Here is a 16,220-nt window from a genome sequence, read left to right on the forward strand (position 1 = left end):
GTGTAGCGCAGAGATAGAATACTCCTGGGTTCAATCCCCAGTACTAAAAAAAAAAAAAAAATGTAAGCATGTTAAAGTGTAGATGCCTGGAGTAAAAGTGCAGTGCCCTTGAGAGTCCACTGCTGGGAGCACTTATCTTTGCCTCCAATAATACAAGAGTCACATCTTATAAATGGTCAAGAGATATATTTGCCTTAGGTCTTAGACCAAATATATTCAGAAGGATAAAACCAAAGAGATAAAAAGATTTTGATCCCCAAAATTCAGCTGGAAATTTGGCTGGGGCTAGAGAGCTAGATTTAGAAAGTAAATTGAGTGACATTAATAATCTAGGTGACTCTAAAATCCACAGGCTAATTTATACTCATTGTTTCTTTTGAAATTACTTATTTTAAAAGTAAAAGGGGAAACCCTTTGGATTACAAAATGGATTCATTCACTCAAGATAGTTGTGTGTGTGTGTGTGTGTGTGTGTGTGTGTGTGTGCGCGTGCACACGAGTGCTACGGGGGGGAACTCATGGAACTCAAGGGCATTTTACCTCCAAGTCACACCCAAGCCCTATTTTTTTATTCTTTATTTTGAAACAAAGTCTCACTAAATTGAAAAAGGCCTCACTAAATAGCCGAGGCTATCCATAAACCACAGTCCTCCTATCTCAGCCTCCCAAGTACTGGTATTACAAATGTGTGCCACTATGCCCAGGTAAGATAGATTTATTAAACATGAACAAAAGCAAATTATAGACAGTGATACAAGCGGAACAGTAAAGTAGTATTTTTAGATAAAAAGGTAAAATGAAGAGCATGCACCATTTTCACAAAAGGTCATTATTCTACAGGGGGAAATTCAACAAGTGCATCGCAATACATGTCCTGTAATTAGCAGATTATCCTTTATATTTTCCAAGTTATTCTTGAAAATTAACTTAATCTAAAAAAATACTAAAAGAAGAGGAGAAAAGATAGGCTGATGCAGAAAGAAAGGGCATGGATATAGAGAAAGAGAAGAGCTTGTGAGTTGAGAAGTGTAAGGAAAAGATAAAAATTATACTGAGCTTTTTAGATAGGTAGAAATCACATTTCAGAAAAGGGAGAAAGACCAGTCAGAAAAAAGCAGTGTCATTTAGTGTTGAAAGCCCAGAGGCAAAACCACATTTGCCTATGTACGTGGCATGATGTAGCCAAGGCCACACTGTCTGCACATCTATGCAGAGGTGCAAAAGACAGGTGGGACAGAAGAGAGTTAAGGTGCTAGACTGAGAAGAAACTTAACATGTCATAACCCTTGGACAACTGGGTAATGGGGCGAGACGTGGTACCATAAAGACTACTTTGAGAAAGTCACTGGACAGCGAATGCCCTAACTGTTCAGTCTGTTCAGTCTTCATCAATAGCTCCCAAATCTAATCATTTCATTGGATCGTCACCTGCTCTAATTTTTATCTAAATACTATGCCATCATACCAAAGCCAGTGATAGGTATGTAGGTAGGTAAGTAGGTGGGTAGATAGATAGATGGATGGATGGATGGATGGATGGATGGATGGATGGATGGATAAATAGATGATAGATATATAGAGCTCATCTTCTTGCCCTATGAACCACTTTCAGTACTGTTATTTTCTAATTTTCCCAGCTGTCTGTACATTGGCTTCACATACCTTCTTTTACTTCTTTCCATCCTCCTTCCCTTCCTACCTCAATCCCTTTTTCTTTCCTTCCTGGACATGGGAAGTCACCAATTCCAACTGAGTTCTCCTTTGCAGTCTTAAGAGTCTACCAACTGAGCCATCCACCAAGAATCCCCTATGTCGGGCTTTTGCTATTCGGTGTGTAGTAGTCAGTGGTCTCCAAACCGACACTCCCCAAGGAGGTCTGTGTGTCCTCCAGCTCCTACAGAACACCCTGGCACCCATTCTCCACTACAGTGCTTTCCTCCTTGGGTGTCAGGGTCTTCACTCAGCTCTGCCCTCTGCCTCAAATGGCCTTCACCTCTCTCAGTCTGAGAAGTCCAGAACTTTCAGGATCAAGCTCAGAGTAGAGCCTCCTCCTTGGGTATTTAGTCACTCTCTGCTCCATATTCTCTAGCCTCTTGATAAATACCTTTATTATAACAAGTATTAGTTTCTATGATTATTGCATGGTACTCTTGCTGACTAGACCCTCACTCATTAGAAGGTAGAGAACCATCTTGCTTCTCTTTGTAACCCAGCATCCATTACAATACCCAGTCCAGAAACATCACTGCCTGTTTGCCAAATTAAAGGAATCAGACCGTGCCTTAAGTCAAAGGAGAAAGGCTGTTCCCCTGTTGGATAAGATCCCCTTATCCAACACCTACCCAACTTCTTCATTTAATTAGTATTTTATTAACTCTCTCATTATCTGTTAACACACACACACACACACAATTTAGCAAGACCTCTGGTGATCTGGGCCTATCTACACCTCAGCCTGATATCATATCTCTCTCCATTATGAACAGCATTTTCAAGAAACACTCAGTTATCTCTACTTTTCTGGTCATATAATCCTCCCTCACTCCTCTGTGCTCTGAACCTGCCATTTAATCAGCCTGGACTTCCGCGTGCTTGTCACCGCTATCTCCTCCATCAAGCCGGCTTTGACGTCGCTTTCCTGGTCTCCCAAGTACACCTCCACCATCACGCCCATCACTGTACAAGCACCTCCACTACCAAACACTACTCTTAGCACACGACACCATCACCACCTTAAGAAGGGACACATTCCCATGATGCCTATTTTCATGGCAAAACAGAGACAACCTTAGTGTTCCTGCTTTTCTGAAGCAAGAGTCAGCAAATTTTTGTCTGCCAGGGGCCAGACAGTAAGTATCTTAGGTCTTGTAAGCTCTGCCGTCTCTGTCTCAACCACTCAGCTCTGCTGTTACAGCACAGATGCAACCACAGCAAAGACACGGCCGCACTCGAGTGAAATTTTGTTTTACAAAAACAAGTGTCAGGCCTCCTTTGGCTGGTCGGCCATAGTTTGCTTATCCCAATTCTAGAGACTTAATCAATGCCCATCAAGTTAAAATGAATCAAACAATGTTAGAAACTAAACCCCAACCCCTACCCTCAAATTATTCCCTGATCCTTTCCCAAAGTTTTCAGTAGTCAAAACCATGAAGACATTGCAGACAAATTCCCAGTAGGCCCTCAATAATGGGTTGTAGAACTGAATGTAATGGGATGGAAATGGGGCTTTGAGGCTGATCTTTGATCTGTCCTTCCTAACTTCACCCTAAAGGGAAATTAAATCCTAACTCAATGCCCATGCTACTAGTAGTGACGTACCACACAGAGAGACAACCTTGACTACAGAGCAGCCACTCCAAGGCTCCATACTGTGCTCCAAACATGAACCCAGTCTTCATCTCAGTCTCTGATAGTATGAAATAAAAACAGCATTACCCAGTAGCAACAGGCAAATAAAAACAAGACTGCATGCTAAAATTACTCACAAGCTTCATCCCAAGCAGTGAAGGATTCCTGGCTTTCTAGAGCACTGTTCCACAGCAGTTTTGAACACTGCTCTAACCTAGATCTGTTTATATGAACAATAAAATGACCAGAAAAAATGGGCAGGAAAAAAGGAAGATGGAAAAAGAGATCCATATTGATTCCTGAACCTCTGGACAGCTGTAATCCTGTCATGTTCACCTTTGCCTAGTCAGAATACCTGACATATACCAAGAAATGTTTGGCAATGAATAAGTTTATGAACCTAAGGACCTACATGGTTAAGTTTGCTCCCCACAGACACACTCATTCTCTAATTTACCTCGGGTAAGCTTTAAAATTAGCAGGATCCCTGGGCAGGTTTGAAAACCTTCCAGTTTTAAGTAAGGAAACAACCAGGCCTTTTTCTCAAGCAAACTCACCATCTTGAGTGTTTGGACTCAGGATTTGGGTTCGGAGTTCCTCCACGCTAATTCCCAGACATCCGCAGATCTCCTCAGGGCTATAGGGCTCAGGGTGAAGGGCTTCCTCGGTCACCAATAGCATTTCTTCCAGACTAAGCCCCAGTTGAGTCTGCACCTCCTCTAGCCGCAGGACTTTGTCCCAGTCCAAGTTTTTGTACTTAGCCAAGAGCTGCAAGTTCGAACCAAGATACAATGATCACTTCATTTCAGAATTTGATATGAACTATTTTAATTAACCCGATTCAACTCTCAGATGTTCAAATTTTATTGTTGCCTTTTTGTTAGTTTTCCATTTGATCTGTCCAAATTTCCCACCATTGCTTGGACGTGCATACTGGGATCAGCTGTTTGGAATTAAATACGGCTGTGTGACATTCACAGGCTACTTAAACACATACATAGACACACAGGAACACACACGCAACTAATCTCCCACTGACTGAATTTTTGTGGGTCTTGTTTTGTGGCTCATCACCACTTTCCCTGAGAGCTATTTCTTTAAATAATTTCATTCTTTCATCCCTATTTACTTTATCCCTCCAATATCCCTTCGTATGAAGTCCAGAGAAGACTACCCAAATCTCGTGTGACCCGGGTCCTGAGATGGATACTGTATGCCCAATTTCATTAGAGCACTTCCTGTTTACTGCAGGCCTCTTTGAAAATGGATAATGAGTTTAAGTAGCTTGGCGTTTGGAGTAAAGTACCAGATTTTAAATGAAAACCTCATTGGTGACCTTCTGAAAATTCCCTTCATTAGGTCGCTGGTAGTAGTAAAGCTGTAAGTTTCTCCTCCCTCAAGAAAACGTGCCTGGCTTCCAAGTGCATTCTGATGGAGGAGAGCTATAAGCCACATCTTCCTAACCAGGTCCACTCACAGGAGCCCCAGTCCAGAACACGTTTCTCTCATTTTCCCTAAACCACTAACAGCCCTTCTGAGCAGGGGACACTCAAATCGGTGAAAGTTTCTCTTGCTCAGAGGCCTAAACAATTCCTTGCCTGGCGCACAGAGAGCAGGTGCGAACAGAAGCAAGCAAGAGAAGGAGAAATCAGCCTTCAAGGAAATGTGCATCTGATTTGCTCTTCTAATACGTTAATGCTTTGATTTTCTTTCTTTTAAAGAAGAAGCAAGACTTCCCAAAAGACTGTTATAGTTTGGTTAGGGCCATTCACTTGTGAAGAATGTGAATAAAAGGAGTTCTTATATTTATTAATCATCATTTTCAAAACCCTGGCTCATACATTTGAAAGGAGGTAATGTTTGGAAGGCAGAACTGGGAAAGCAGACAATAGAATTATGTTTGTTTCACCAAACACGGTGCCATTTTTAAAGCAAGGACACGAGCTTTAAAGCAAGGACCTCTCTGCCGGCCTTTTCAGCTCAACACATTTAATTAGTGTTTATTAGTAGAGCTGGGTTGATAGTTCTGCAGAGTGACTCATTCATTAATTCACTGCATTCATTCATTCATGTCCTATATTCTAGTGTATTCTCAAAAATTTGAGAAAACTTAGAGATATACATCATGCAGAAAAATAAACATTCAATATGTTTTATAGAGACAGAGAGCTGAAGCCAATGGCTTCCTACAATAACGCTTTCTACAAAACATAGCCAGAGTCCAATGAAATAAGCAATAAAGCTAACAAAAATAATGATGCTGAACAGTTTAAAATTTGCTTTTTGTTTCTTGTAATCTTCGACAACCCTACGGGGTGGGCATTACCACTCTATTCAAGAGATGAAAGGTAGTGAGTTATCCAAGTCGCCTAACTAGTCAGAACACTGCAAACTGAACCCATACAGAGCTCCACGTAGCTCCTGCTTGCTTCCCCAAGCGCTCAACTTGATAAAATGCAAGTAGCATCTATGTTGTGCTCCGCACTCAAATCACTACCTAAGTCTTAGGAAGGCATTGCTAAGTACAAACTAGGGTTTGTGCTAAGAGCAAATGGTCCACTGATTAAAAAACACATTGACAGAGACGGGTGTGGTGGCCAAACTTGTAATCCCAGCATTTGGGAGGCTGAGATGGGAGGACTGCGGTTTGAGGATAGCCTCAGCTGCTTAGTGAGGCCCTTTGCAACTCAGTGAGACCCTGTTTCAAAATAAAAAATAAAGAGCCGGGCGTGGTGGCGCACACTTGTAATCCCAGCGCTTGGGAGGCTGCGACAGGAGGATCGCACAGGTTTGAAGCCAGCCTCAGATACTTAGTGAGGCTCTCAGCAACTTAGTGAGACCCTGTTTCCAAAACGTGTATATAAAAAAAATAGTTCTGGGAGTATAGCCAGGAAGTAGAAAAGTCCCTGGGTTCCACCCTGGTGTCACCAAAAGAAGTAAAATAAAATAAAGAATAAAGAGTAGGGCTAGGGGTATAGCTTGGAGGTGGAATGCCCCTGGATCCCATTTCCAGTACCACAAAAAAAGAAAAAAAAAAAAAACACACATTGACAAGTGGCCTCCTTTGGGGAGGGAAGGAATATCAAAGAACATCTCCCCAGAATAAGAGTAGGCACTTTCTAAGAACTTTTCAGTCGACACGTTCCCATCCTCACCCTCACTTGAACCAGTCACACTGCCTCAGACACTTAATCCCAAACAACCCCTGGGCCAGTGATTTGTGAGGAGAAGGTCTGTGGGGGATGCCTGTAGCCCACAAGGCTCGGCTTTTAAAGGGAGCCTCCCCTGAGTGCTTTTTCCTGCAGACAAAGGTACTAGCATACACAAGTTTGCATTCATTCCAGCAGTATTGCAGTTCACCGTTAGCCCAGTGGTCCACTTAGCCCTCGGCTGAAGGCTCTACACAGCCAGCGTGGCGTGCATTTCATCCAGAACGAAAGCTACCATGTCTCCGGCAACAGCTGCGCAGCTCCTGGTGTGCTGACTTGAACTGCACTGGCAGAGTGAAGTAGGAAAGCCCTTGATGAGGGAAGAGGGTGGGTAAGATGGCTGCGGTTATCTGTCAACATTCACCATTCTCTTTTCTCTACATCAAACACTGAGTGTTCATATAAGATTCCACTTCTGGGGGTGGGGGGACCTGAGTCCCGTCCCATGCTTCAGGGACATGAAAACAGGTAAACAAGTGATCTGTCCCTGGTCGTGGGAAGATGCACTGGTACACAGTGCGGTGACCCTGTCTTGGGTTGGTTTAACTGAAAAGCAAGAGGCCCCAAGACAATAATTTGAGGGGAAGGTGAACCTAGGAAGCACTGGTAGAGAGGAGGGGAGAGAGACAGGCAAAGAAGCCAGGAAGAGGGGCGCCAAGGACAAGAGAGCTGGGATGCTAGCTGGGCACGCTGGTGGCCACCTGTAATTCCCAGCGATTCAAGAGGCTGAGACAGGAGGATCACAAGTTCAAGGCCGGCCTGGACAACTTAGAGAGACCCTGTCTCAAAATAAAATCCAGAAGCCGGGTGTGGTGGTGCACACTTGTAATCCCAGTATTTGGGAGGCTGAGACGGGAGGATCGCAGGTTCACAGCCTCAGTAAATTAGTCAGACCCTCTGCAACTCAGTGAGACCCTGTTTCAAAATAAAGCATAAAATAGGGCTGTGGAGTGTAGCTCAGAGGTAGAATGCCCCTGGGTTCGATCCCCATTACCACAAAAATAAATTAGTAATTGAATTAATAAAGAGGGCTGGAGATGAATCTTAGTGGCAGAGCATCCGTGGCTGGATCCCTACTGTCAAGGGAGTTTACCACCAACTCCCAGGCATCACTAGTCATCTCAAAGGTATGGACTCCCTCGCTCTTCCATATTAGCCCAGATGCAAACAAAAGTGCCACGCACGTTCCTACAGCCAGAAAAAGTCCTCAGGTCAAGACTGGCCAGGGGTTCCTGCAAAACGGTATGGTAGGCAGAGTGCCAAGACACGGGCCCTCCTCAGGAGCCAGCCTGTTGGAATCCACCTGTCTTTTGCTTCCTCACCACATGAAGTATGACCTGTTGAGGGGGATAAGGACCAAGTCCTCTCCTCACCAGGTCAGCAGAGGGGAAAGCTACCTCTAAAACTAGCGTTCAACAAGCTATTTCCCACACAACGAAAGCAGCTATGTTGTTTCTGGTTATGTAAATGACATATGCTTCTGGTAAAATGCTTAAACCATGCATAAAAGTCCATCCTACCAAAAATAAATAAATAAATAAAAACTGAAATAAGATCACCTCTGTTATCACCACTGCACTGAGCTAAGCACCATCTGCCGTTTGGATGACCACCCTAGCCTGCTTTCTTCCTGCATGCCTGCACATAGAGTTTGGAATAACGGTATCCTACCTAGTGCTGGACTGGACTGTGGATGTTTTTCCTTCCCTCCACCCTCTTTCCACTCGGCAGAGCCCTTTCCCAGTGTCCCATGGTGGATGCTGACCTCAGTGTTCGTGGACCATTCATAACCACCACAAGCTCATTTGCCTTGTTGACCCTCCCCCTTCTTGGTCATCCCCCTTGCCACGTTCTCCATATTAGTCTGCAGGTGACAGAAGAAATCTGCCTGTGTACAATGGACCTACTAAAATTCCCTCTGCACCTTTTTTTTTTTTTGGTGGTACTGGGGTTCCTGGAAGCCCGTCTACCTTAGGGCTACACTCCCAGACCTATTTTATATTCTTTTATTTGGAAACAGGGTCTCTTAAGCCAGCGAGGCTGGCTTCGAAACTGCACGATCCCCCTGTCTCCACCTTCCAAGCGTGGGGATTACAAGCGGTTGCGCCACCACGCCCGGCCCCCCTGCACCCTTCTGCAGCACAGCCCACTCTTCTCTCTCTCTCTCTCAGAGCATTGTGCTCTGGTATTGACGCGCCAAAGAGGTTTGCAAAGGAAGCACAGGTTAAGACAGACCGGGCCTCCACCACTCGCTTCAAACCAGGCACCAGAAAACTCATCCAACGGCAACAGATGAGTCATTGAGTAGCTACTTTATAGCTATCGTGAGCACTAAGATCATAAAAAACACAGAACACCTTTCCTGGCCCAGAAGAGGTACCCCAAGAGATGCAGTTCCTTTCCCTCTAACGTTCTCTTGCCTTCCTAGCGAGTTCTTCCCCTCCCGACTCTGGCATATGCCTTCAAACGTACACAGACGTCTCCTGCCCTAAACTTCTCGGTCTTGGCTTCTCCCTCCCTCTCGCTGTTCAATTAGAATCAATGGTGGTACTCACCACTTCCGGGTCCTCACTAGCTGCTCTAACCATCTGCTCTGGCATCTCAACAATTCTCCCTTCTTTTCAAAAACCACTTGCAAATCCATGGGCCTTTGCTCGGTCCTCTTAATCTTTAGTTTGGGTTTTGTTTTGTTTTGTTTTTTGGTGTGTGGAGGTGCTGAGGATTGAACCCAGTGCCTTGCCCATGCTAGGCAAGAGCTCTATCACTGAGCTACGTCCCAGAACTGTTCAACCTTATTTTGAGACAGGTTCTCACTACATTGCTCAGGCTGGCCTTGAACTCCACAACCTCTGACTCAACCTCCAAGCAGCTGGGACTATAGGCATACATCAAGAGGCCTTCAATTTATTTATTTATTTATTGTGTGTGTGTGTGTGTGTGTGTGTGTGTGTGTGTGTGTGGTACTGGGGATGGAACCCAGGGGCATTCTGCATCCTCCATACAACCCCTGCCCTATTTTTTATTTTTTACTTTGAAACAGGGTCTCACTGAGTTGCAAAGGGCCTCACTAAGTAGCTGAGGCTGGCCTTGAACTGCGATCCTCTGGGCCGCCATGCCCTGCTGTAGCCTTTTGGTGATCAGTGAATCGGTGGCCTCCTCGGGCACTCTTCAGCGTACACCTCAAATCTGGGTTGGCTTCCACAGCACTGGACTTCCCTGGTTTCCCTCTCATCTCTCTGGTCCTTATACCACTTCTTTCCACAATTCACTTTTCTCCTTCCTTTATTTAATCGAAGCTGTCTTCCAAGCACATCCCTGACCTTCTGGTCTTATCTTGTCATATTCTTTCTCTCAAAAAAAAAAAATCTGAATTTATTTCTTGGTTTCAAATACTATCACAAAACAAAGGCATCTGAAGGCCACAGCCCTAGCCACTAGGTGCATTCCAAGTTAAAACTGCCAAGTATCCATACAAAATTTCCATGGGTGTTTCAATCACCTCCCACTTACCAGCATGGACTAGCCTACCTGTTCCAAGCCTCCTCCTTCTGAGGCAGCATTATACCGTCCACACATCATTTTAGCTGGAAACTGCAGCCCTTGTGGACTTGACGCTTTTCCTTCATCTGCGATGTCTGCATGTGCAGAAGTGAATACCTACTGCTTCCTAGGCCCCGGCAGATCGGACTGAACAAGGCCCCCATGGTTCCTGGCCACATGGAGCTCACAGTCACCCAGAGGAAAGAGAATGTTGAATAAAAATTACACAGCAAGGAATTTACCCACGTGTGAAACACTGAGATCAGTGGAAAAATATAGGCTGTGGCAAAAGTCTATGCAAAAAGTAAGCATTTGACCTAATGAGGGTGCGGAGGTTGTCCGGGAAGGCTTCTCCAAGTAATGGCGTCGTGCCAAGAGGAAGACAGTCACACACTCCCTGCGGGTCTGCATCCAACCCGTTACTAGGTCCAGAGTGATGGCTCCTGTCATATCTCTTCTTTTCACCCTACCCACCCTGGTACTCTAAGTCCTCTTCAATCAAAAGTCTCTGCTGCCAGAGCAGCATTTCTCAAGTCCCTTGCGAACAGCATTAATGGCTCCACGCTGTTCCCAGGAACGAGCCTGGGAAGTCCTCAGCGGAGCACTGGAGGCCCTGCCACACTCATTCCCCTGAGCACATCAGCCAGTCCCCAGTGTGTGCGCCCTCGGCCAGGCAGCTGGGACTCGCCACGCCACGGAAATTCCACGCGAGGGTCTCGCTCGACTGAATCAGCAGAATGAGTGAAATTGGCCACATTCTTGGATATCTGACTTTTCTCTGCTCGAGCTCAAGAAAGCTGCCAAAGACCTGAAAATCTTAAGCCAACTTCTCCTCAGTCTATCATCATAAAAGGAATAAATTCCAGATTGACCACTAAGTGACAAGAGCCGAAAAACAGAGTGAGCGATGGGCCCTGACCAGGCCGCCTTCTAAAGAATCGCTGTAAATGTTCCTTGAAGTGTCAAAGAACCACATGAAACTCTCCCCTTCCCTGCTACCCATGTTGCTACAAAGAGTTCAGAGAATGCGAAAAGCAACAGTACAATTTCTCTTCCCTACTTGATTTCCCATAACGCTTATTATTGGCATCACACATTCGTCCCTCAATGTCACTACAGGATATTCTCTTTTATAAACACAAAATATTTCTGGAAAAGTGAAGCCACTAAGTATGTGCAAAATATGAAGAATTTTGTGCCCATTAAAAATCCCTGGCCACTTTGCTAATTTAAAAGCATAAAAATGTGCTTTACTTAAAAGTATCATTTACGCAAGTAATAATTATAAATCTCTATTGAGTTTGTTTGAAATGTTTTTAATTTTAGTTCAAATGCCCTATAAGATTCTGACTTCTAGTGAATCTAAATCAATTAGTTTTTGAAAGCTGGTGAGAGAAACAGACTGAGACAGAGACAAACAGAGAAAAGAAACTTGAGAATAAAAGAAACTGTCAATAATATAACAAAGTGAATAAAAACCACCTTTATTGGTTTAGTGTACTTCTCGGGACCAACGAGATATGAAAGATACTCAATTTCAAAATGGAATTTTAGAAAAACTGGAGGCGAAGAAAAATAAACACTACATGTGGCAACTTTTCCCTGTGGAGTTATACAGTGTCTCATTTTCTAAACTGCCTTGACTACTCATTCTCCACCAATATTTCATTATTATTGTCTGAAAACAGAAAGTGTCCAGATTGCGATAAGATTATCTTTTTTGCATGAGGGTTTGTTTCCTTATTAACATCTCCAAGCAAAAATTAAATTCATTCACATTGCCAAAAAATGGGAAAATGGAACTGTGTTGCAAGGAAAATAAGCTTCGCAGAGTCTTTTCCTATATTCCTGCAAGAAAGCATATTCCCGACATCACCGTCTCTGGGTGCAGCTCGCCTTCCCAGCCCACCTGCATGACTCCAACGTGCAGAACCTGGGATTCTAGCGACTTGCTGCAACACGATACAGAAAACAGTCTCCACTGGGATGAAGACTTTCAGTTTTCTTTCTCCCTCATTTTAAGAGAAAAAAAAATTATAGTCTTTGAAAGAATGTGCTTTATCTACAGTGGTTGGAAGGACTATGTGGACAATAGCCAAATTCAGATGTCAATTTCATTCCCAAAGAACCTCTAAAATGCATATGAAGTTACATCAACTCAGAGGATACCCTGAAGAAAAGCAGCCCTGGAGTGGATTAAGATCTTCAGCTACAAAATGTCCTTCTTCTCTTTAACTCTCAGGAGATACTTTTCACAGGCCACTTAACCTTGTACCATAGATTCAGCGCCACAGTTTTACTCCTCGTTTTGAAAGAGGGTAGTCACAGCAGGAACCCGTTTTCCATGGCTCATGCCTGTTGCCGTTCACCTGTGGTTCTGGAAAGGATTTCTAATTTCATGATAAAACTTTTAAAACAATGTTGTGTATATTTGAGGTCTTTTTAGGAAAAAAAAAAAACACACTCATCTACCTCAAGATAAAGTCAGCAAGAGTAAACCTCAAGCAGATAAGACACGAATTTCTTCCATTTCCTGAAAGGAAGTGTGTCCTGGAGGAGGAAAATGTCAGTGAACCCTTGACACTGAAAAACACGTTGCACTGTGCCATCTGCTCACATGTTCTGATCAGAAGACGTGAAGACTTTACTATTGAAACATCTTTCTTCACATTTTTGTAGAAATTATCTTAATGAGTAAATTCCAAATTTAAAACATTTAATTCTGGAGACTGCCAGGGGCATTTTACCTCTAAGCTACATCCCCATCTCTTTTTATTTGGATACAGGCCCTCACTAAGTTGTCAAGAGCTTCACCTCTACTCGGTCAGGCTATTCTCAAACCTGTGACTCTCCTGTCTTAGTGTCCCAAATGCCGGGATGATAGGCCTGTACCTCATGCCGAAGTTAAATCTTAATTTATTTTATTTATTTTTTTTATTTTATTTATTTTTTTTTTTTGCAGTACTGGGGATGGAACCCAGGGGCATTCTACCTCTGAGCTATACCTGCAGCCCTATTTTTTATTCTTTATTTGAAACATGGTGTCACCAAGTTGCAAAGGCCCTCCTCCCTAAGCAGCTGAGGCTATCCACAAACCATGATCCTCCTGTCTCAGCCTCCGGAATGCTGGGATTACAAGCATGCACCACCACGCCTGGCTAAATCTTGATTTTTTTAAAAAAAGAAAATATATAATCCCCAAATTATCCAAAAACAAAACCCTATTTTTCTGACTCATCATAGCTCTGCTTTCCCCAACCTCGGAGGGGGGGGGAGGGGGTCAGACGCAATGGACAACAGCAGCTTACACAACTTCATACACTGTAGGTCAGTGCTGGGTAATTTTTTTATAAAAAAAAAAAAGTGTGAAATGGAGCAAAATCTACAGGACAGGGCAGGCAGAAGAGAAAGTAGTCATTCATCTATTCAGCAATGTTTATCCTGCGTCTACTTCGGCCTAAGCATTACATCAAACACCAGGGATGTAAGAGTTAACAGTACGGGTACAATCTCAGTTCTCAGATGAAATCAAATCTGAAAGAGGAGATAGACATTAAATAAATTTGGTAAGTACCATAAGTGATAAGTGAAAGGATTGTCCTTAGTGTGAGGCTAAGGGAGGGGCATGGCCTTATGGGACATTTGGATTGAGCCTATAAAGAGGGCTGGGAGAACAGAACTCAGAGCAGGTACAAAGACTGAGTTGAGGGTCAGCCTCGGGAGTGGCCTGGAAGGAGGGCAGGACACGCAAGGAGGGCCGGGGCAGACCTCACTCGATCGCTCCAAGGAGGGCCGGGGCAGACCTCACTCGATCGCTCTCCAGATGGTGTAAAGACTTTTTGCTTTGTTCTAATGAAATGAGAAGCTCCTAAAAGCTGGTGCGCCAGGAAAGTATCTAATCTGGTTTCATTTTCGAAACCATCATTCTGTTATCTGAAGAATGACGGGGATTGAAACAAGAATGGATTTAAGGAAAGTGAGAAGGCTACCGCAATAGTCAATGAACGGGAGAGTAGAAAACTGGCGAGAAAGACTGTGTGCAGCTTGAACACGCTCCGCTTATAAGATCTACAGTTCATTCCAGCGGAGATGTTCGATAGAATGCTGAATGCACAGCTCAGCCAAGCAGGCTTGTGGGTGAAGATGCTCGCTAAGAACAGAGATGCAAACTGGAGCTGGAAAAGGCCGTGGGATAAACAGAGGAAAGACCAAAAGAAAAGAGGAGGCGGCGGCCAAGGAAAGGGTCACGAAAAGCTCCAAACACAGGGAGATGAGAGGCAGGCGGGGGATGTGCAGATTTGGAAGCCAAAGCCTGTGTGGTCACATTCATTTCCAGCATGAAAAACGGGAGAAGATCCCTTCTGAAAACGAGGCAGGTTGGGGTGGGTAATGGGAGCTCAAGAGGTGTCAAGAAGGTTATCAGTGAAAGATTCCAGGCTTTGTTTAGGACCTGGCGAAGACTGGTATCCATCAGCTCAGAAGGTAAGCGATCAAAGGAGCAGTGGAAGAAATCACAACAGAGCTCCCGGCCCCGAATCCATTCCCTAGCCTCCACCCTCGGTTTTCACCAACTTTCCAGCCATATCATGTGCCACTCTGCACCATCCATAACATTTCATTTGTGTCCCTTGAGAGAGCACCAGACTACCCGATTAGCACCTGATCACTTACTAACTACATCCTATCTGGTCTCTCCCTAACTTTAACTCTTTATTATCGCCTCTCTCCACTCCTATGTCCTGGACTCTCGTGCTCATCTTCAGGCTTCTGGGTGTGTAACAGCTACTCAATGAATACTTCCTAAATAGATTTAAGGCTAGACTGGTAAGGGTCTTCTGAACTGTGAAGCAGAGAACTGCTGAGACTCCATCCTGGTTTCTGGTTCCCTAGTAGATATGAAGGTGCCTTCTAACTGGCCATGGGGTAGCACCAAGTCTGTTTTTGGAGTGACGTGGTATAAAATGATGCCTCTGAGAGGACCAGGAGGGGTGAGGCCGCCAAGGTCCCTGCTGAAGAAACAAGACCCGATTTGTGGCACACCCATCCGCCGCACCACTGCACCGCCATCTTTCTCCACCTCTAGACCTAACCCAGGGTCTGAGCTTCACAGATGCAAACTGTGCTCACCCCTCAGTGCCACGCAGGAGACTGTGCTGTGAAGTTTATTTAACGCCCAACGAGCTGGAGGGCAGAGGGCACACCTGCTGGTTTATCTGTTTCCTGAGTTGCTCTGTACCAAAATACCTTGTTAGAAATGTCGCTGCAGTCAGGAAGTTGCCCCAAGTGTGGGGAAAACTGCCAACTAAGAAGGAACCGAGAAGAACAAAGGATAAGGAAGGCCAAGCCAAAGCTTCACCAGGTCACCTGTTCATACCTTTGCAGCCAGCTGACACTCCATCACCCTGATATTGAAATGGGAAGTCGCTGCCTTGTTCATTTCCACACAGCTGTTGGCAATCACAAACACCGCTCCACTTGGGAGTTTCACATCAGTTGCCCTCAGAGGACTAAACTCTATCAACTTGGCCTAGTGGGGGGAAAACAACAGATGAGATAGAATTTGTTAGGATTCAGAGAATGTTTAAACGGCTAAGCATTTACTTACCCTAACAGATCTTCTCTCAAAATGCATTTATTCATTCAAATATAATTTTTCGACATCCAATCACCGTATTAGGAAGTCAAGATACAACTGTAAGCAAGACAGTGACCCTCCCCTTATGGAGGCTAACAGTAGTGGGAAAGAAGGTCAAGGAGACAGACAAATCCATTTCAAAGTTGCAAATGTTACGATGGTCACAAAGCACAGGATGCTATCTAGGCATTTAGCTGAAGCCTAATCAGATATAACCTTGTACATTCTCCTTAGAAAAAGGAAAATCTAAACTGAATCCTAAAGGATGAGAAAGAGGACAGAGGTTTTCCTTCTTCCAATAGGATGTCAAAAAGAAAAAGGTGCTGATGAAATCAAAGAGGCAAACATGCTAATGAAGCATAGAATATCGAAATTTGGCTGGAGCTTGGAGTCTGAGCAGCGGTCAGAGGTTAGGCTGGAGAGCGGCGGGGGAAGGCTCAGATGGCGAAGTGGACTATTCAGACTCCACCTGGTTTACATTCACACCA

General features: G+C 44.3%; 1 protein-coding gene across 1 annotated transcript in view; it reads right to left on the bottom strand.

The window, feature by feature from the left end:
- Window positions 1-16,220, bottom strand: part of GALK2 (galactokinase 2) — a gene marked incomplete at both ends in the record, with an annotated part of 111,725 nt that overhangs the window by 34,384 nt on the left and 61,121 nt on the right. The window contains 2 exons of the mRNA XM_080707019.1: window positions 3,906-4,116; window positions 15,472-15,624. Of these exons, the coding sequence (XP_080563145.1) occupies window positions 3,906-4,116; window positions 15,472-15,624 (364 nt within the window). The remainder of the gene's footprint in view (window positions 1-3,905; window positions 4,117-15,471; window positions 15,625-16,220) is intronic.

The sequence above is a fragment of the Muscardinus avellanarius genome (genome assembly GCF_963383645.1).
Source record: "Muscardinus avellanarius genome assembly, chromosome: 12".
NCBI classification, from domain to species: domain Eukaryota; kingdom Metazoa; phylum Chordata; class Mammalia; order Rodentia; family Gliridae; genus Muscardinus; species Muscardinus avellanarius.